Source organism: Podarcis muralis, chromosome 7 (assembly GCF_964188315.1).
Source record: "Podarcis muralis chromosome 7, rPodMur119.hap1.1, whole genome shotgun sequence".
Classification (NCBI taxonomy): Eukaryota; Metazoa; Chordata; class Lepidosauria; order Squamata; family Lacertidae; genus Podarcis; species Podarcis muralis.
The window spans coordinates 30,219,624-30,241,447 of record NC_135661.1 but is presented as its reverse complement, the minus strand read 5'-3'; the positions used below and the strand labels follow the sequence as shown (position 1 = coordinate 30,241,447).

Sequence of the window (21,824 nt, the reverse complement as noted above, 5' to 3'; positions counted from 1 at the left end):
AGTGGGGGAGCTGCACGGCTTTGCCGGCGGCCTCCCCTTTCCCTGCACCCGCCAGCTGGCCATCACCCACTAACTCCAAGCCCTACGAGAAATATCATCACCATTATTATTATTATTACTACTAGGAGTAGTACTACTACTACTGCCCTCCACCCATAGATATCAGGGCAGCTCACAGCCTGAAACTACAGTACTAAGCACATGCTAAAAACTAGAACAAAGGCAAACCAAACCAAGCCAGCAATGCTCCTTCTCCCTTATTTGTGAAACAAGCCTGTTAATTGCCTATCCAACTAAAAAAATAAAAAGGCACTGAAGGTTTTTGAGATCACTGCAAGCTAAAAAGCATTGCAGGGGGTTGGGCTAGATGACCCGCAGGGTCCCTTCCAATTCTACGTTTTCCTGAAAAACACACACGCACCACCCAGCTATGGTCCCTCTGCTGTCCTCGCCCCAAGCAACTGCGTGTGAGACTTGCTCCCCAGAAAGTGTGCCTTGTCTTGCTACCTGTGGTTTTTTGGTCTCTCATCAGCCCCCTCCCCCCAATCTGCTCATATTCCTTTCTCCCTAATCTCCAATATTACATTTTCCTCTGGTTGAGACTTAAAAGAGAAAGCCCTAATTCCCAACTGTGTTTCTTGCTGCAGTCCTACTGTCTTCTCAGAAGTAAGGTCCTATTAGATTCAGCAGGGCTTACTCTCAGGTAAGTGCAGTTAGGGCTGCAGCCTTGGTGATCCAAGTTTTGGGTCCTTTTTAGGTTCAGGATGTCACTGCTTTACACCCCCACCCCACCCCCCCACAAAATTTGAAAACGTCAGCTTTGCACTGAAAACACAAATTGGCAGGGAACTTCATTGTCTGTGTCTTTATTAATTTATTTAAAGAACAACAAACTGGCAATTGCTTTAAGTTTTTGATATGTGGTGATTTGAATCATGAGGATGAGTTAGAAGAACTGCTGGGTCTTGAATGAGTCTTGCTTTGGAATTGAGGACTTCACTGGATTTTCTTCTGCCTTTTCATTTTATTTCATTTTATTCTCATTTGTTCTAAGCCAGGGCTTGTTAGAGACAATGTGTAAGCGTGGTGTCAGCTCCCTAAAAAAAAGTCAACAACTTTGGGGTCCCCTCCCCCTTATAAAAGGTTGACAACTCTGGGAAACCGGGGGGGGGGGGGGGCGGCGAAGCACCACAGCTCCAGATATGCTTAAGACGGCCCTGATAGAGGAGCAAAACTACTCCAGGGCCAGTATCTTTCAGGTGGGGGCCTGCTGGAGAGCACAGGGGCCCACAGACCACTTTACAGTGAGCCTCAGTGCCACAACCTACCTAGCCCTTGAATGCCTTTGGGTTGGACCAATGCCTCGTGTGCTGGGGGAAGGAAGCTGAGAGTCAGGGAGGGAGGACCTCTTTCTCCAAGGTGAGAACTGCAGTGCAATATTATAATCTTAGAATATCTAACTGTGAAGATACATAAAATGAAAGGGTTTAAGGTCAGTGAGGAGGAGGAGGATTGGTTTGAGAAGATATTGAATTATTTGGGTAGGTTTGAACAATCTGGGACAATTAAAATGTTAAAAGTTAAATAAACCTTGTGGAGGGAGGAGTGTTAAGGTATACAGAATTGTACATATGGTTGATTTGAATATGCAATTATTGATTATGTATATGCAATGTATCAGCCACCTGGGGGGGGTTCACTGTTTGTGTTTTGGTTGATAAAAAAAAATTATTTTTTTTTAAAGAAAGAGGCAGAAGGTTAGTATTTTTTTAAATGGTGAAAGGAGAATAGAAAGGAACAGGCTAAAACAGGGAAGCTGTTACGGGAGAAAGTGCAAGTAAAAGGAAGGATTAAAGAAACTGTCAATTGCGGGAGGAGTTAGAAGTTTGCTGTGAACGGGAGAAGAAATTACAAGAGATGAGGAAAAGCAAAGAAGTTTGACAAGCCTGGAAGAGGAGGGGAAAGCAATCACAGTAAAAGCCCCCTAGATCAGCAAATCCCTCCTATAATGGGGAGAAGAGTCAACATTCTTCCAGAGCTAATGTCTGTATTGGAACTGAGGAGAGATGAAGAAGGAGCCCCTTGTGAGAGGGAAAATGAGGTGGCAGAGAATTTAGCAGTGGTACGGAAAAGGCACCCACTAGATCTGCTTGCCAAGCAGAGGATCTCTTAGAAGTGAAAAGATGCACAACTCGCCTGCGTTAAGTGACCTGTGGTCTGCGCTTTGCTTACAAAGCGAAGATGCACCTTCCTGAGCGAGGTGAGTCCCAGAATTCCTTGCAAGAATCCCAGCAATCACTAGGTCACTGGCTCCCAAAATCAGTGGCTCCACCCCCTGGGGGCACTGGGAGCAGCCAAGTGGCAAATCACCATCAGACTTCAAAAAGCTGGTATCGCTGGATCAAGTTCCTCAGTTTCGTTGAATTAATCAAACTAAAGAGTTTTAAATGGATTTGGAACAAATGTGCAATTATTCGTTACTGTTTTGAATTAATGGTGTCTTTATGTTCCTTATTGGGTCATGCAAACTATTCTTGTGAAGAATGCCTTTTTAAAAATATGAGGTCGGTGGCCCAGGGGATGAGTTTATGGAACGGGGAGGACAGGGCCCTCCAAAAGTTTGAGAACCATTGCGCTAGGTGGTCTCCTAGCAGAGCATAATTTACCTTCTGCCTGACCTTGTTGTACCCATTTATTTCAACAAGGCGCAGGAACTATGGCTGTCTTTGGCAGCTGGGCATCCTATTCAGTGTTCCGTTCCATGCTTGTCTGTTCTGATTTTTTCCTCCCTTCAGACAAAACTTCCTCCCAGTCCTCTGCCTTTCTTCCCTTCCTGACATCCTGCTCCTTCTGTCTTGCCAGTGTGAGGTGATGCGGCTTGCATTTCATTAGGTGAAATCGAAGCCTCGCACAGCCAGACGGAGGAGAATCTCCTCGCCACACTCTGGGGTGTTATGCAAGGGAGCTCAATCGGCAAAAGCAAATCTGCGCAGCGGGAGAAGGAATCTGGGCTCAAACAAACAAACAATAGCAGCAGAGCCAGCCCCCCCTCCAGATCTGGTGTCAGGTGTCTGCCAAGAAGAACCCCCTGGCAAGAAGAGTCCCCTGGACTCACTGAGGGAAAACGACTAGCCCAAAGGCCCTCCGAAAGCTGGAGCTGACCCCAAAGACTTCACAGATGAAATGAGGGGCAGCCCTCTTCACCCCGACTCTCAGGCCAACCATCACTTCCAAGAGGTTCATTGATGGCTACTAGCCACAATGGTTCACAGAAGAAGGCAGAAATGCTTCTGTGTACCAGTTGCTGGAAACCCCAGAAGAAGAGAAGGCTTTGTGCTCGAATCCTGCTTGCTGGCTTCCCAGAAGAGGCATCTGGTTGGCCACTGTGAGAACAGGATGCTGGACTAGATGGGCCATTGACCTGATTGACTAGTTGGCTCTTCTTCTTCTTATTGTTCCTACGTTCTTAGCCACTCACTCAGCACTGCGAAAGGTTCTTTCTCTGCCTGATGAATGCAAAAACTCATTGTGGTGTATTGTAGTAGAGGAAATTGCTTGCAAAAAGGTATACATTGGTCAAAACTGTGTACAAAAAGATGTCTATCATGACACAACACCCAATTGTCCCTATTTTCCACGGACAGTCCCAGATTGACAAAAGTCGTCCTGGTTTCTGATTTGATCCCAGAATGTACCCCTTTTCCTTAGAATGTCCCTATTTTTATCGGAGAAATGTTGGAGGGTATGGAATTATACGACACCCCCCTGAGCCAAGGAGATAAGTAACTATACACTACAGCCTTTAGAAGACATCTGAAGACAGTCGTGTATAGGGAAGTTTTAAAAATGTTTAATGTTTTATTACCATATGTTTTTATATAGGCTGGAAGCCACCCAGAGTGGCTGGGGCAACCCATTCAGATGGGCAAAAATAATAAAATTATTTATTATTAGTATTAGTATGAAATAGGCTGCAGGGGTCAGCAAACTTTTTCAGCAGGGGGCCGGTCCACTGTCCCTCAGACTTTGTGGGGGGGCCGGACCATATTGGGAGGGGGGGTGAACGAATTCCTATGCTACACAAATAACCCAGAGATGCATTTTAAATAAAAGCACAAATTCTACTCATGTAAAAACACCAGGCAGGTCCCACAAATAACCCAGAGATGCATTTTAAATACAGTGGTACCTCAGGTTACATATGCTTCAGGTTACATACGCTTCAGGTTACAGACTCCACTAACCCAGAAATAGTGCTTCAGGTTAAGAACTTTGTTTCAGGATGAGAACAGACATTGTGCTTCAGCGGCGCGGCAGCAGCAGGAGGCCCCATTAGCTAAAGTGGTGCTTCAGGTTAAGAATAGTTTCAGGTTAAGAACGGACCTCCGGAACGAATTAAGTACTTAACCCGAGGTATCACTGTAAAAGGACACATTCTACTCATGTAAAAACATGCTGATTCCTGGACCATCCGTGGGCCAGATTTAGAAGGCGACTGGGCCAGATCCGACCCCCAGGCCTTAGTTTGCCTACCCATGGAATAGGGTGTCCCTATTTTCATCGGAGAGATATTGGAGGGTATGCAGTCCTGTTCCTAAACATGGTGGCGGCTTTTATGTAAGAGTAAGGAAGAAACCTTTCAGGCTAATAGCTGTGCAGACTCAACAGCAAAGCTGATCTCTCCCCACAGGGTTCCCTGCGTTTTTGAACCTTTTGCAGTATTTTCTTTTGCAATATTAATGTGTTGCTAAGGTAGCGAGTTCATTTCGCAGCAAAGCGCAGCGCTGAAACCTCTTGGAACTTGCGGGCTCTTGGCAAAGCTGCCCCAACTGCGAATGCACATATTTAATTATAGAAAGCATATTGAAACTAGTGGCATCTCACAGTTTCCCCTTTTTGAATTTGCTGGGCATGATCCAGCCAAAGCAAAGCACCTGTAAGCCCCATTGATGTCAGTGGAAAAGCTTTAAGCAGGGGTTTCATCCCCCATTGAAATGAATGAGGCCCAAAAGATAATGGAGGTGGTCCCAGAGTCTGGCCACTGGAAGCATGAGACAGCCAAGCTCAGCCAGTAGGAGCCTGGCTATGGCCTGGATAGCAGACTTGTCTCAAAAACGCTGTGTGTACCTCCTCAAGTTCTCGAAAGAAAAGGCAGGATAGAAATGAAATAAACCAGCAGTTCTTAACTTTATCTTCATCATCCCCACTCTTTTAAATTTGGCATCTACCTGTTCTGATCCCAGTACAATTTATGCAATGAAATCACAGCATTCATTAAGAAGCTTTTTACTTCCTACTCTCGTTTCCTGAATTCCCATGAGCATCATAACAAGGATTCTGCAAGAAGGAAAGCTGAATCCTGTATAATTTATGTGTGTTTCCACCCTAATTTTTCATGCTGTTTAGTGGCTCATTTCAGACATCATCTCAAACAATGGTTTGTACTAGCCACAATTTAGAACCCAAACCATGGCTTGAGTTTGCAAACGGAGGCAAACCATGGTTTAGAGCCCCTTGTCTGTTTTCAGTTTTCATCTGCCCGGCACTCCCATCTTCAGGTGCAGAGAAATGGTTGTAACTGTGGTTTGTCAATTTAAGCATCATGCCGACAAGTGGCTAGCGCAAACCACAAGGTCTCAACCGGGGACAGCAAACTTTTTCAGCAGGGGGCTGATCCACTGTCCCTCAGACCTTGTGGGGGGCCGGACTAAATTTTTTTTTGGGAGGGGAGAAATGCAAGAGCACCATGAGCCCCGGTGGCTGCTTACCTGTGTCTTGCGAGTGGCAGGGGCTGGTGGCGGCAGCGGCGGAGGGACAATGAGTGGCACGCGAAAGGACTCAGGAGAGGGGCTGCTTAAAATGGCGGCTGCTCGAGCGCTGCTGCTGCTGCTGGCACCAACAAAGCCCAGCCCCCTTCCTCCTCTAGGCAGGGCGAGGAGAAGCCAGGAGGAGGGAGGGAGGGAGGAGGTGCTGCCGCCATGTGAGGGAGGGGGAAAGAACACACGCGCTCTTGCGATCCACATGGCGATTTCCGGACCATCTGCAGACTGGATCCAGAAGCCAATTGGACCTGATCCAGCCCGTAGACCTTAGTTTGCTGACCCATGGTCTAAACCTTCTTCACGCAATGGTTTTCAATTCTGATTTTGTGGCCAGAGCAAACTGTTACTTGTCAATGAAGACTGCACACTAAACCACAGCTAAACCTTCCTTAATCAAGGTTTGATGTGAGGTCAAAAATTGACAGAAACAACAGCCACATTTGCTGGATTGATTTCTGCCCAGGACACGTGGTATAAGTGCCCTGCTCTGCCAGGTTAAGAGTGGGGAGGAACATCCTACTATGTTGAAACCAGGGATCATAGTTTGTTGCTCCCTTGCAAGCCACATTCCGTCAGCTGGCAACAAACCTTTACTCAAGGTTGGCCAGCGATTGTGGCCTGTGAGGAAGAAACAAACCACAGTCCCTGGGTTTGATTCAATGGGGAGCCAAGGCACAATGGTTGGTTCATCCCACTCGCGCCAAAGGAAGAGCAAAGCAGGCACCATCTGGCAGCAGGGGCTAGCTTGCTGCTTCTTTAGAATAAATCACAATTTGCCGGAAAGTCTGGCTTCCTGTTACCTGTGAATGCAGCCAGTGAGGGCTTCCGCACTGCTTCAAGGGAAACCTGGAGTTTGTAAGAAATGCAATTCTGCAGCTAAAACCGCATTCAACAAGTTTTCTGTGCTCCCAGGAAACACACAGCCCTATCTCCTTCCTCAGCCAGCAGTGAGCCTTATGCAATAATCTGGCCTTGTCTTGAACTTCAGGCGTATATGGATTTCACCCTGGGAAATTTGCAGGAGCAAACAATGTACAACTATTATATTGTAACCAAGTAAATGGAACCGATAAGCCCTCAATTCCTGAAAACACCCATGGATGTTGCAGTATCTACGTGGTGACAATTTGTATTCCAGAGGAGAGGAGGCCAGAAAGTTACACTTGCAAGGGCAGCCATGATGGGTAACAACAGTTTAGCAGCTCAGATGCCTACACATTGCACCCAGGAAAGTCTGGTCCAAAATCTCAAGGTTCAGAAATTGTGAACATTTGTAACATAAAATCGTGATCTAAAGGGCTAGCCTTCACCTCTTAATTTCCTGGCACAAGCAAAGCAGCCTTTGCACCAGTTTTTGCATGCCTGACTTGTTTTGTTGTTTACATCTTATATCTGGCGCACATGCACATACATACAAGGAGATTGAAGCTACCTTCAGATATAATAGCAAGCCATGCATGGGCAACTTTGCATAGAGGTCATGTGGCACAAAGAGTCAGCTCCCACTCAGGAACGGCTGTGGGCAGGATTCCTGCTTTGTAGGGGGTTGGACTAGATGACCCTTGGGATCCCTTCCAACTCTACAGTTCTATGATTCTATGACTTTTTCAGATTTGCAGTTCCCTTCATTGCTTCTCCCTTGCATTACATGCAAGGGGTTGGAATGAGAAACATTTGTGTGAGTGTCAAACTGGTCCTTTTCATGCTAATTGTTAGTCTTCAAGGCAAAGGCCACACCGGCTGCATTCAGACGTAACAACAAACCATGGTTGCGAGACAGGCAAGTGCAAACCATCGTTTGCCTGTTTGGATAAGGGGAGGAGGCAGGCAGGTGGACATGAGCCTCAGACTCAGGCTTGCTTGTTGTGCTAAAACTAGGGTGTAGTCCGACTGTAGCAAATATAATATATTTCCCCATCTTTCCTAACCTCCATGACAATTTATTTATTTATCTGTTGCATTTAAACCCTCCCTTTTCTTCCAAGGAGCTCATGATGGCGTATATTGTCCTCCTCCTCATTTAATCTCCACAACAAACCTGCAAGGTAGGTTAGGTTAGGCTGAGAGGCAGTGACTGGCCCCTGAGGACACACCAAGTGAGCTTCACAGCTGTGGAGAGATTTGAACCCTGGTCTCTTGGGTTCAACACTCTAACCACCACACCACATTTGCATTCAGCGTTAGAACGGGGCCCTTTCATTTCAGCATCTATAAAGGAGAATATTGCCCTGTGTTGCCTCTTACACCTTTCCCGAATCCCTGAAAAATGGGAAGTAAGATTGAAGCACAGAACATGGTCCTGAACGTGTATACTGACTTTGAGCCCGATGTCTCAGCGCTCAAGGCAGGGAGCACACTGGGTTGTATTTGTGTTTTCTGCCCAGCCCCAACTTGAAAAGGAGTTGCAGGGATCAAGCTGGTGTTTGAACTTGAAAGACAATGCGGTATAGTGGTTAGAGCATTGGGCAAGGACCTGGTGAAGACTAGGGTTCAAATCTCCCCACAGGTGCCCTTTGGCTAGTCATTCTTTCTCAGCCTAACCTACTTCACAGGGTTACTGGCATGTACTATGGAGAGGAGCCACTTTGAGCTCCTTGGTGGATTATAAAAGCAATTACAATGGTACCTCAGGTTACATACGCTTCAGGTTACATACGCTTCAGGTTACAGACTCCGCTAACCCAGAAATAGTACCTCGGGTTAAGAACTTTGCTTCAGGATGAGAACAGAAATCGTGGCGCGGTGGGAGCGGGAGGCCCCATTAGCTAAAGTGGTGCTTCAGGTTAAGAACAGTTTTAGGTTAAGAACAGACCTCCAGAATGAATTAAGTACTAAACCCGAGGTACCACTGTATTAAGTAAAAGTAATGACATGTAAATGAATAAATAAATTTTGGTCTTATCCTCTCAACAAGAGCAGCAAATTTCTTTCCAGTTTCTCAGAGCTATCATGCTATGAATAATTTACAAGCCTAACCTACCTCATGGGGTTGTTTTGGGGATTAAAGGAGGAAGGGAATAACCATAAGTTCCTTGGGAAAAAATGTGGTGTATATATGCAATGAATAAATAAAAGTAATAAATGAGCAGAATGCAAAGCAAACAAGTTATCCTGAAGGCCTCACATATAAAAGGTCAGAACTGGCCAGTGAAAAGGTCAGCTCGTTGATTAGTTGTCCATTCAATATTGATGCGTATTTTCATTATTGGATTCTATAGCCAAAACATTAGGACATACCGTAATCTTTTCATCACGTGTTTAATATTCTTGTACTATTTAAACACAACACACAAACATGGCTAAGGACATTTGTTGGAATGGCTGTCACTCAGTGACAGAGCACCTGCTATTCACCTAAATTCAATTCCCAATAGCAGTATCACCAGGCAGGGCTGGGAGACAGCCTCTGCTGAGATCCTGGAGAGCTGCTGCCAGTCAGTGTAGACAATACTGAGCTAGGTGGACCAAGGGTCTGACTCGGTGTAAGGCATCTTCCTATGTTTCATGCTCTACCCCAAGAAAGAAAAATATAGAGACGCTTTCACCCCAAAATAGAGTGACACTACACAAGAACAGAGGGACGCAGGTGGCGCTGTGGGTTAAACCACAGAGCCTAGGACTTGCTGAACAGAAGGTTGGCGGTTCGAATCCCCGCAATGGGTGAGCTCCCGTTGCTCAGTCCCTGCTCCTGCCAACCTAGCAGTTCAAAAGTACATCAAAGTGCAAGTAGATAAATAGGTACCGCTCCGGCAGGAAGGTAAACGGCCTTTCCGTGTGCTGCTCTGGTTCGCCAGAAGTGGCTTAGTCATGCTGGCCACATGACCCAGAAGCTGTATGCCGGCTCCCTCTGCCAGTAAAGCAAGATGAGCGGCACAACCTCAGAGTCGGTCACGACTGGAGCTAATGGTCAGGGGTCCCTTTACCTTTTACACAAGAAAAGGGAGTTCAAAATAGCTTCGTCTCCATTAGAAGTCATGGATGTTGGATGTGGAAGACATGTTAAGAGGTTGCTGTACACAAAGCAAAACTACTTTGAATATGGAATCAAGTATGGAATCAAAAGCAGGGAAAAGCAAGCTACGGCTGCCTTTGCCAATCTAGTGCTGTCCAGATGTTTTGGACTACAACTCCCATCAGCCCCAGCCGTCAATCAAATTGTAAAACGGAACCCGATCCGTACAGAGCAGGGGGGAGAGGATCGCAGGGGCCTGTACAACAAAGAATTCTGAAAAGCGGGGGAGCCAGTCACTTGGAGAGAGGCCCATGTGCATACCACGGGGTTTGGCTCATGCTTGGTTGGAGGTAGCGACTGCTCTCGCAATCCCTATGAACATTCACTGAACAAGCGAAAAGAACTCATGCTCTGACGTGTACAGGCAAATCGCGGTGTGCCGGCAGACCAGCATCACCAACTAGGCTTGGCAGGGTGTGTGTGTGTGTGTCTTCAAACCATGGTTTGTGATAATGATGGTTTGGCTTCATGTCATAAAAACAGAAGAAGAGCCTGCTGGGTTGTGCTAATGTCCCATCTAGTCCAACATCCTGTTCTGAACTGTGGGAAACCAGCAAGCAAGATTCTAGAACAAGAGGCCTCTCCCCTCCTGTGGTTTCCAGAAACCGAATCTCCTCAACACTCAGCTTCATTAGATGTGCGAATTGGCAAACCAAAATTATGGTGGTCGTTTCCCCTCCAAGAGGCTTGCCTGTGTCAGAGGAATGAAATTGCTGAGCGGATGGGGAATCAAAGCAGACAAGAAGCTCTCAACCATGTATGTTTGGAACCTCAAGTCATGGTTTGCTTGGGTTCTAAACTATGGTTAGAGCAAACTATGGTTTAGTGTGATGTATGAACTGAGTCACATGTTGCATTAAAATATCCGATCTGAGCTAGATTTTCACTGTGTTGCACAAGTGATGGCGAGTTCACACAGCTGTAAGTTGTCGTATAAAAATGCTCTTGAAAGTCGTCTGGATCGTTACACTGTTTGTTGTTGATGTTTTCTTTTATCAACAAACTTTTTAAAAACTGCAGAAATCCATGTCTCAATGGTTCCCTTTTTTGAAAAAAAATATAAAACAGTCTTAAAATGAAGGGGTGCATTATTACTGTATTCCCATTTTGCTGTGTTTCTGGAGAGGGAGGTGAAACTGAGAGATTATGGCATGCACTGAGTCACCTCCTAAGTCCATATTTGAGGCACAATTTAGCTCAGAACCTTGCTGGGCTACACAGCTTATGCTTGTAACCACTATGCTCTGCCGAGCTCTCAAGAAAAACGCCTCTGTCAGAAAAGATGCCTGGCTTCCCTGCGACAGAAAGGCAACAAATTGCGCTCTTATTTATTCCTTCAGTTGCCTTCATTAAATAGTAAGCTAGGAAGCAGGGTTCGTTGGATTTCCCTCTCTCTTTTCTGATGCGCCTGCTAATAATATTGTTATTCTAATCAAAGCATTGTAGTATTGGAAGGAACCCCGAGGGTCATCTAGTCCAACCAGCTGCAATCCAGGAATGAATAACAAAAGCATCCGTGGCAGGCAGCCATCTTTATTAATCATAATACTAATATCACACACAGCTCCACACATCACCTTGGGTTGCCCTCGGTTTCCCCCATGCAAAATATCTCCATACCCTGACACAGTGGTGTTAACTATATTTTGAATGAGCAACAAAAAAGGGGGTCATAATTAATATTCCCAGGACTGAATGCCATTGTGTCCCACAAAGAGGAAGAGGAAAGTGACATGGGCAGGTCAACCTGTTCCTCGCCATCAGAAACCACTTCATTCTTCCCCTGAATATGTTGGTGGCTACTCCTGTCTCCCTCCCTCCCCTTGGTTTTGTACCCAGGATGAGGGTCTTTGATGTTGGACGAAGATCAGCTGTGGCAGGAAGGCACATGGATGGACAAGAAAAATGGTTTTCTGTGTCCTCCGGGGACTCAATTAGGAAAATGGTGATGTATGTTGGTTTGTTTTCCCCCTTTCCCCTTGCCAGGAAACTCTTAATTAGAGCTCCTTGTTCTTTTCCTTTCTGTGTGGCTCGTTTTGGGACCTCAGAGGTGAGCTGCTAGTCAGGAAGGCTTTCGCGAGGGTGTCTTTCAAGGGAGCAGCGGCAGCTCCTTGCAAGAGATAGGAAAGACTCTCCACCTGCATTTCAGTTCCAACTTCTCAGCACAGACACATTCTGGTCTGCAGTTTTGACTGACGTACCCATTTTTGCAAGCAACACCCCCTCTTAGAATGCATCTTTCTAATTTATTTTCACAGCCTGACCGTGTTTTGCTTCTCATGTGGGGTTCCTAGATATGCTGTTCAAAGCAAACTGAATCAAAATCTCTGCCCCATCCCCACCTCTGCTAGAAACCCTGGGAAGCTCCTGTCACTCAAGGAGATGGGAGTGATGGTGATGATTACTATTCCTGATAGGCCACAGTCCTGTTGTTAATTTCCCTCCCTCGGATGATGCAGAAGCCCTGCTTTCCCTAAGCTGCTGCTTAAAAGCTTTTGGTCCTAATGGGAACAAAAAAGGACGTTTTAAGAAAAAGGGCGTTTTAAGGACGAGAGGATATGCTAAAGACTCGGAGACTTGGCAGACCCTGAACCACATCCAGCCACAGCTCAGCTTATGCAGTCCACAACAGTGGACAATTCAGCTGTCAACCCATGTGAAGCAATCACATGACCCAGACCACACTCTTCTGGGTCTGCATGTTACAGGTAGGGTTCCCAAATGACCAAGGCCTGGACTCTTCCTGGGTCTCTTCTGCTTTTAACAGTATGGTATATCATCATCAGTGGATAATCTGAGAAATGAACTTCTCACAGCACAGAGGGAGACACCAGCTTACTCCAGATGTTTTGTGGCATGTGAATGAACGTTGTATTTACACAACTCTCCCTTACACTCTCTGACATCTTTCCTTCTCAGTGTGTGGTGAACCATAGCGTGCCACATGTGATCTGGAAAAACTATGGTTTGCAGAAAACATGAGTTTCCCCACAAACCATGCAATGTCTGCTTTCGATGTATCAGAAATCTGAGGGCTCAATTCAGAACACACCCACAGAACTTATGCATCCTCAAAGAGCAAGAAGGCATTGCCACAACAGAGAGCAAAACTTGCATAAAATTTCCATATACTCTGGAGCAGGGCCTTTTCAGTGGCAGCACCCCAGTTGTGCAGCTCCCTCGCCTTGGAGGCACAAGGGACCACAGCACTGATAGGCTTCCAGCACACAGCAAAGACTCCTTTGGTCTCCTGAACTTTTAGAGGACATGTTTGGTTTAAATTCTACTTCCCCCCGCCTTAGGCTCTGACGGCGCAGGAACGGTAGGCCCTCCTTAATCTAGTATCACCCATCACTTTGCAAACTCCTTTCCAAACCAGCAGTTAAGTTATATCCACCCTGGCATCTTAAAACACAGCAAAGTCCTTTTCCCTCCCCCTGCCCTGCACTTCAAGTCTCCTTTGCGCACCAGAGAATCTTCCTTCGATGCACATTACCTGACTCCTTTCCCCATGCCTGCAACAACCCCCACAAATTCCTATTTAAGGAAGCCATCATCTGCACATGCCCAACAAATGCCCAAACTGTGCACACCTCAGCTTAACCACAGTGTGTGTTTTCAAATTGGACAGAAGCTGGTTTGAGGGGAAACAAATCCATCAGGAGTATTCCTCAAGGAACTACGGATTGTCTATGGATTGTGGCTAGCACCCATGGGTCTTCAGCTTCATGCAGCAGCGGTGGGAGTGTACTGGAGCCAGGGCAATGGTCCTGCATGCAAGTCTATATGGTTGGGACATATATCCAGGGATGCCTGGGAGAGACTCCTTGCCCGAAACTCTGGAGAGCTGCTGCCAGCCAGTGTAGACAATGCTGCACTAGATGGACCAACGGTAAGGCAGCTTCCTATTCCTGGCCCCCCCCCCCCCCGTTTCCTCCGAAAGAGCCCTATGAGGCAGGTTGGGCTGAGATAGTGTGACTGGCCCTCAATGTCACCCAGTGAGCTTTGTGGCCTAGCAGGGCTCTGAGCATGGGACTCCCCGGTCCTAATGCACGACTCTTCTCCATTACACCACACTGTCCTTGTTGCAAGCTCAGGAGGCTTGAGACCACTGCAAGGAGTTTGGGATCAGAGGGCGGGGGGCTTGTGCCCTTCTCCACTCTCTGGGCCCAAACCCATAATGGACCAGCTTCATCTTGGATGCAGCTGCTCCTGGGTTGAAAACAAACCCACACAGACTGATCCCCATCCAGTCTTTGGCCACAGGTGGAAAGGACCAAGCTCAATGGTTGAATTATGGAATCATAGCATTGCAGAGATGGAAGGGATCCTGAGGATCATCTAGTCTGATGGCCTGAAATACAGGAATCACAACTTATGCATCCCTGACTGATGTCCACCCGACCTCTATTCAAAAACCTGCAACGAAGGAGTCCGTTCCACTGTCAAACAGCTCTTACTATCAGAAAGTTCTCCTTAAGGTTTTGTGGCAATCTCCTTTCTCATCGTTTGAATCCATTCATGGTCCTTCCCTCTGGAGCAGCAGAAAACAAGCTTGCTCCATCTTCCATGTGACAGCCCTTTGGATATTTGAAGACGGCTATCATGCCAACCTCTCTCTGCCTCTTCTTTTCCAGGCTAAATCTATCCCACATCCTCAACTGTCCCTCATAAGGCTTGATTTCCAGACCCTTTTATCCTTTGCTCAGCGGGAAGAAGGTCCCTGGCCAGTGATGGGGAAAGAGAAAAGCCCGTGACTGAGACCCCGGAAAGTCACTGCCAGTCAGAGTGGACAATACTGTGCTGGAATCTCGTTAAAACAGAAAGGTGTCAAACCATCGCAAGAGGCAGGCACCCCCAAATTCGGCCCTCCAGATGTTTTGAGACTACAATTCCCATCATCCCTGACCACTGGTCCTGGTAGCTGGGGATGATGGGAGTTGTAGTCCCAAAACATCTGGAGGGCCGAGTTTGGGGGTGCCTGGCAAGAGGTGTTGAAATTTTGGGAGGCTGGATAGTTGCCATGGAATGGTCTCGGGGTGGGGGTGCACGTTTTTATTTTTTATTATTATTACTTGGTTAAAATAAAAATAAAAATAATATTCACGAGGGGGGAAAATCTGTACTGGAATCTGACTTAATAATAATAATACATTTTTATTTATATCCCGCCCTCCCCAGCCGAAGCCGGGCTCAAGGCAAAGCTGCGTCTGATGTTTGGCTTCAGACCTGAGCTTGCAGCTGGCTGAGAGGACTCACCATAGAGCCTGGCATGGTGCCCCCAGAGCCCTTTGGACTGGGTCTCTCTTGGATCCCAGCACCTAGTGGATGAAGTATTGAGGGGGGGCCAGGGAGGAAAGAGGGGGGATGGACCTCTCTCTTCCTCGTCCTGTTCCTCAAAGGCCCCCACTTGCAAAGGAGCCAACTCCTAGGAGCTGAGGTCCCTTCTGCTTCCCACAGTATAATATTTGAGGAGGCCAGGGGTCCCCCAAAGTTGATAGGCATTGTCATTCAAATGGGGTTTGTGTGTGCTGCATCTTGTGATCGATTATGTGGGGCAGGACACTCGGACCCTTACCTGGCCCCCCCCCCAATATTTTATCCAAGTTAGCACCCCCGCCCGCTTCTCCAGTAGTATTGAATTATTTTAAAATGGCGGGATTTGAATAGATTTTAAAATTATAAACTGTGCTGTTTTGTTTTTAAATCTGTTTTGATGCACATACTAGAAGAGAAGCCAGTTTGGGATGCTGGTGTATTTCTTGAAGTCCTGTCCTATCTTTTGGATTTGGCAGAGGGAGGTGTCTGGCATCTCAACAAAAGTAGCTGGGTTTTCCTTCCTCTGGGACACCAAAGTTCCCAGGTTAAAGAGAATGCAAAAATTCAGGATTATTTTTATATTTAAAAAAGCAAATAGCTGGAGGTGTGTGGTGATTAATAGGATCAGGGCACAAGATGAGGGAGGATTTAACCCTTTTCTTCCCTGCTGTGGTCCTGGGCTTGCGGGGTGGGGGATATATACTGAATGTGGCATTTGCTTTTGGGATGGGGTGGGGGATTTCTTCTTAATGCACAGTAATGCACATTAGTAGGGCACACTTGCTCACAGGTGATAAAAGTGCACAGGACAATGCACTTTGTCACTTGGACAATTTTAAAACCGGATCTCCAAAGAGGCAGTGTGGCGTAGTAGTTAGAGTGTCAGGCTTGCCAATGAGACACGGGTTCAAATCACAAGGAAGCTCACTTTTCCAAACTCAGCCTGAAGTCTTCTCCTCCCTCCCTCTCAAGCCAACCAGAAAGGGCTGTTGTGAGGACAGCATGGAAGGTGGTAGAGAAACAGAACCGAGGATGCCGCCCTGAGCTTTCAGCAACGAGGATCCCCCCCCCCCCGAACTTTTGGGAAGGCAAGCCGGACAAAAACCACAATCCATACGGACGGCTAAAGCGGCGATTCACACGTGCCCAACCAACAAGGTCCCTTGGTAGGCTACAGGTGCCTCCGGCGTTTGCCGCGAAGCAGGTGCCCGGGATCCGCGGAAGCTTGGCACTGCCACCGACGTTACTCCAGGAAGCTCGGATCGGGTCCCCATTCCCACCCCACAACGCAGGAGAAAGCCAAGGGCAGGAGAGCACTTTGCAGGGCGCGATCCTCCGACTCCCCCCTCCCCACAGCCAAACCCCCACTTTTTGAGCCAAGATAGATCTCAAGGTGGGGGGGGCAGAGTCTCGAGGAGCCCCCGTCCCTCCCGCACAGACTTTCCTCGGAGTTTCTGCCCGACGCCCCCTTCCCCGGGAGGCGACCCCCTCCCTCCCTCCCTCTCCCCCCACCCCAACTCTGACCTATGATGATGGCACAGGCGCTGACCAGCCCGATCTCCTTCTTGAGCGCGACCTTCTCGGCGGCGCCGGCGGGGCTGCTCGGGGGGGCGGCGCCCTCCGCCCGGCTGCCGCTCCCTCCGCCGCTGCCCTGCTGGGGGGTCTTCCCGGGGGGCTGCGGCTGCTCCTGCCGGGCGGGAGGGGCCGGCTGCTGCTGCTGCGCCGCGATGCTCTTGCGGAGGCTCCGCTGCTGGTTCTCCCCGGCCATCGCCTCGCCTCCCCCGCCGCCGCCGGAGCCCTCCGCTCTGCTCTGCCGCCCAGCTGCGGGGGAGGGGGCAACGGGGAGCGGGAGGGAGGGAGGGAGGGACGGAGGCGCATGCGCCGTGCGAGGAGAGGAGCCCGGGGCGCCCGAGGTGGCTCGGCCCGGGGGTGGCGGGGGGCGGGGGAGGTCGCGTTGTTTGTAACCCACCCACCCCCTCCGATTTCCAAGTCTGCACGTCCAGTGAGAAAGAGAGAGAAAAGGATAGACGCGTGTAGACACATTCACACGCACACGCGGACCATAAAGGCGCGTCTGGGTGCAGAAACGCTTGGGGGGGGGGACCTGTACGAGCAGCAGGGGCAGGCGAAGCAGGTGGTGGTGGGGCGCTCGGCTCCGCTTGGATCCCCTCCCTCCACCGGCCTCGGCATCCCTCGCCAGCCCGGGATCAGCCAGGCAAAGGGCTCCTAGGGACTTTGGCTCCCCTCAGCTCCAACCATTGGTCCTGCTGGCCTTGGGCTGGAGGAAGTTGGACTGGACTCGTGCCCGTTGGGCTTTTCCCTTGGCGGGGGTCACTTTCTATGTGTGGCGTTGGGGGGGGGGGAGAGGGACTCTGTTTGCCATGGGGGTGTTCTTGGCTTCTCCTTTGCTGCCCCACCTCCAGCCCCAGTAACCTCCAGAAGGGAGTTGCTGCCACGGGCATTAGGGGGGTGTAGATTTTAATGAGCTAAATCGAGTGGAAGATTGTGAGTCAGGAGAACGGTGTAGCAACTTGACAATTTATCTTTCGGTTGCTATTTTGTTGCATAGATTATAAATGCTGCGTTGACTGGTTAAACGTATAATAATATGCACTATTGCCTTAAACAGGATGTTTGGCTTATTTTTTCAGTTGTTGCTTTGTTAACAGTGCTTTATAGATTGCAATTGTTTGGCTGATGACTGTGGCAATCCATTCAGACTGGTGGGGTACAAATAAATGATTAATAATAATAATTCTATAGGATTCCTGGTGTATTTGTGATGTTCTATTATGTTCTAATGTTTCTGTTCTCGTTTGTAAGCCGCACTGGGATTCATTGGGATGGAAAGGGGCATAGAATCATATTGATCAAATCTCTCTCGCACGCACTCCTTGAGGAGCAAAATAAAAACCCTCAAAAGCTGATCTTGGGAGCTGTCGGAAAATTAGATTTTGTTTCATTAGAGAGACAGATCCCCCAGGAAAACCCACGCACGCGTCTTCTCCCGTGGCACCAAATAAAGACCAACAAATGACACGCTTTTGTCGCTTGCTTCAAACCCACCTGAACCTTGATGATCCTCAGGGTCCCTTCCAACTCTCTACCATTCTTTTATTCTATACAAAATAAAAAAATTCCTTCCAGTAGCATCTTAGAGGCCAACTAACTTTGCTATTGGTATGAGCTTTCGTGTGCATGCACACTTCTTCAGATACTGTTCTCCTTGTCCCGACGGGACGGGACTTGGCCGGAGCAACCTTCGCGCAAAGCAGCGCAGACGCTGGACGCGGTCCGGATTCGGCCTTAACCTCAGATAACCGGCTCACTTGCAGAGCGCGTCAGCCCTAGATCTTCCCCAGCACCTGCCCCCAAACCTCGCAGAGCCTTTTCTTGGGGGGCGTCTGCAGTTCGGGGGGGTTGGTTAAAAAAATGTCCCTGTGAATCAGGAGAGATTGACTCGATAACTCACGTTCTTCTGCATTGCTCCATACCAAAGTTTTTTTTCTTGAGCCCTGTTAGCAAAAAATTCCCGAGACGACCACGAGGACAATTTGATGCTGTTCCCTTCCCTCCCTCTCTCTTTTTTTGAGGGGGTGGGGAGCTAAACATTGTGCTGCTTCCAGGGACGAATCTCAACATCCTTGTCATTTTCCTTTCTGTGCCTGGAGTTCTGCAGCAGGAGACTGTCGCGAGTCATTTTATTGTTACGGGTCTCTCTGTTTTGTTTCGTTGGGTCTTATTTATTTGATTTATTTCATAAAATTTATACGCTGCTTGAGTGTAAAAAAAAAAAACCAACCCTCAAAAAACGGTTTGCAAAAGGAATAAACAAAGAAATCAAATAAAGATTTACAACAATAGTTTAAAACATACAAAAAGTTAAAATGCTAAAACAAGTTGAAATTCACATCTACTTTATAAGCGTCTGGGTAGACATGTCTGAACACGGATGCTTTCAGCAGGGGCCAAAATATATCTGGGCAAAGTTTCTTTTTTGAATACTGGTCGTTGGATCTTAATTGATTGAGTGATTGATTGAGAAACTTCTGTCATGACACGTTTGTTAGTCTTTTAAGGTGTCGTGAGACTCTCTCTCTCTCTCTCTCTCTCTCTCTCTCTCTCTCTCTCTCTCTCCTTAGCTGCAAGGGACTTTTGTCACAAAAGAGCAAATTTCTCCTGGCGACCTTTAGCACTAACGTCCTGGGGGATGAGCGCACTCTTCTGCTACGAGTGAAAATCACAGCCCCATCCCAGGATGTCTGGTCCTACAGAGGCGTGGCCCACTGGGTGCAATGGGGCTGCCTTGCTTGGGCTGTGGACACCCTGCCGCTTCCTCGGCCTGCTGCCGGTACTTGAAGCCGAGTGCCCGCGAGGTTAGTCGCGATCCATGCAGATCCAGTGGCCGCTTGAGAAATTCTCCCCTTCTGACGCGCTTCCCTTCCAACCAGCTCCCCTCCAACTTGAAAGCCGCCGGGCGCTGTCCCTTTGCGGAGGTGTGTCCGCTTGAGATGCGTCCCTTGCGCAGGCGCAGATGACAGCTTTCTCTACACGGGAGTTTTCAGGAACCAAATCAGAGGGTGGGCATTGTGGGAAGCCTTCCAAAAAAGTGGGCCCAGCGAAGGGTAAAGGCGGCTTGGAATTGGGCAGACGGCTTTTTTTGGTTAGCTTCTGGCTTTGCAAAGTTCAGTTTTGATAGGCAAGATTGTAAACTGAATCCAATTTATTCCCCTCCTTGCCCCATTGCAACTGCCCACCCCTTGCCTCCCAGCTGGAATGGGGGAGCTTCAAAAGGCAGCTGAACAGGGAGCCCCAGGGAGGAGGAGGAGGAGGAAGGTCAGGGGGCTGGCACATGGTCTTGTCAGGATTGTCAATGGGGAGAAGGGCTTTGTGGAGAGAAAAAATATTGTCCCCACAGCCAATTCTGGCTGAGTAGGCCCCCTACATTTGAATCATCTCCAAAAAAAGAACCCTGGGAATTGTAGCTGGTTAAAGGTGCTATGAGGGGTAAACTACAGTTCTTGGGATTCCTTGACAGAAGCAGCTTGCTTTAAATGGAGGGTGTAAAAGAAATGATAAATAAATAAAGGTATCTGCTGCCACCGACTTGCCAAGAAGAAAGGGAGAAATGTCAGCCTCCCCTCCTAGCCTGCTGCTTTCCTTAATAAGCAACTTGCCCCTGTCCCCCCCTCCCACCTCTGCCAGCAGTAAATTCCTCTATTATTTGTAGAAAAATAAGCTCTTAAGGGGTTTAGCTTGATTACTAAGCAATGTTGGTAGGCAACCCGAAACAAGCTTTCATGTGGACTAGCAACAGGGTTGTGTTAAAGAGGAGGTTTAATTTATTTCTGCTGGCTTTTCCACAGTTGAGAAATAGTTTAGGATTTAATTGCTGCTGCTGTTGCTGACTGGATTTGTGGTGTTTTTTAATCTGTTTTAGATTATTGGGTTATTTTTAAAATTGTTTTATCTTTATTTTTTTACTGAGATTATGTACTGAGAGTGTGATTGTAATTTGTCTTGAGTACCTTGGAAAAAGACTTCAGGGGGATTCAACACTAGATGATGGTTTTGCTTGGGTGTCTGAATGGTACCCCCTCCCCCCTCTAAACAGAAACATTCGCAATAGCAACATCTCATTGTGGAACACCAGGTTCCCCTCTACCTTTGATGGGCAGGTCTTCATGTGATGGCTCAGGTAGTAAAAATGCCCTACCCCCAATAAAACCAAGTGGGAGATATTAGCATGTTTGCAGAAGTACACACACACAAAAATCTCGAAAAATCCTTCAAAAACCTTTAAGAATGTAAGAAGAGCCTTCTGGATTCTTTGGCGACTCTGCTTTCTACTTCTCTCCATTCAGAGGACTCTCTCCATTTATTCCTAACCTTTGCTTCCTGCCACTTAACCAATTCCTGATCCAAAAGAGGACCTCTTCTCTTATTCCTTGACTGTGAAGCTTACTCAGGAGTCTTTGGTGCGGTACTTTGTCAAAAACATTTTGGAACTTCAAGGACACCATGTCAGTAGAATCATCTCTATCTATATGCTTGTTGACACTCTCCAAAAATTCTAATAGTTTCGTGAGGCAGGGCTTTGCTTTGCAGAAGCCATGCTGACTCTGTTTCAGCAGGGCTTGTTCTTCTGTATGCTTGATTATTTTATCTTTAGCAATGCTTTCCATCAATAAGGGCTGAGAATGCTCTGGGGCCACATAATCCTGGCTGATTGGTCCATGACAGGTGTGTGCGTGGCAGAAGAACAGGACAGCTGAATGGAGCATCCTGGTGGATGGTAGAACAGGAATCTTTTCTTGCAGGACCAGATGGGCTGGATAGAAATAATAATAATAACCACCATCATCATAATAATAGCAAGCCATACACAGATACTGGGCACCCTTAAAAATGCCTGCACCCCTCACAGCACACTGCCTCAACCCCTCTCTAAGCTGCACATCATCACAAAGGCAGCAAACCTAAATAAGAAGAGCCTCTGGATCAGGCCAATGACTCATCTAGTCCAGCATCCTGTTCTCACAGTGGCCAACTAGATGACTATGAGAAACAAGCAAGCAGGACTCAAGCACAAGAGCCTTCTCCCCTTCCTGTGGTTTCCATCAGAAACATTGCTGTCTCTGGAGGCAGAGCATAGCCATCATGGCTAGTAG

The 21,824-nt window shown here is 47.7% G+C and overlaps 1 protein-coding gene across 1 annotated transcript in view; it reads right to left on the bottom strand.

The window, feature by feature from the left end:
* The window catches only part of SLC7A10 (solute carrier family 7 member 10), a 43,490-nt gene extending 26,498 nt beyond the window's left edge, over positions 1-16,992 (bottom strand). Inside the window, 1 exon segment of the mRNA XM_028740377.2 lies at positions 16,678-16,992. Within this exon segment, the coding sequence (XP_028596210.2) occupies positions 16,678-16,921 (244 nt within the window). The 5' untranslated portion in view covers positions 16,922-16,992.
* Positions 16,993-21,824: the final 4,832 nt, after the last annotated feature.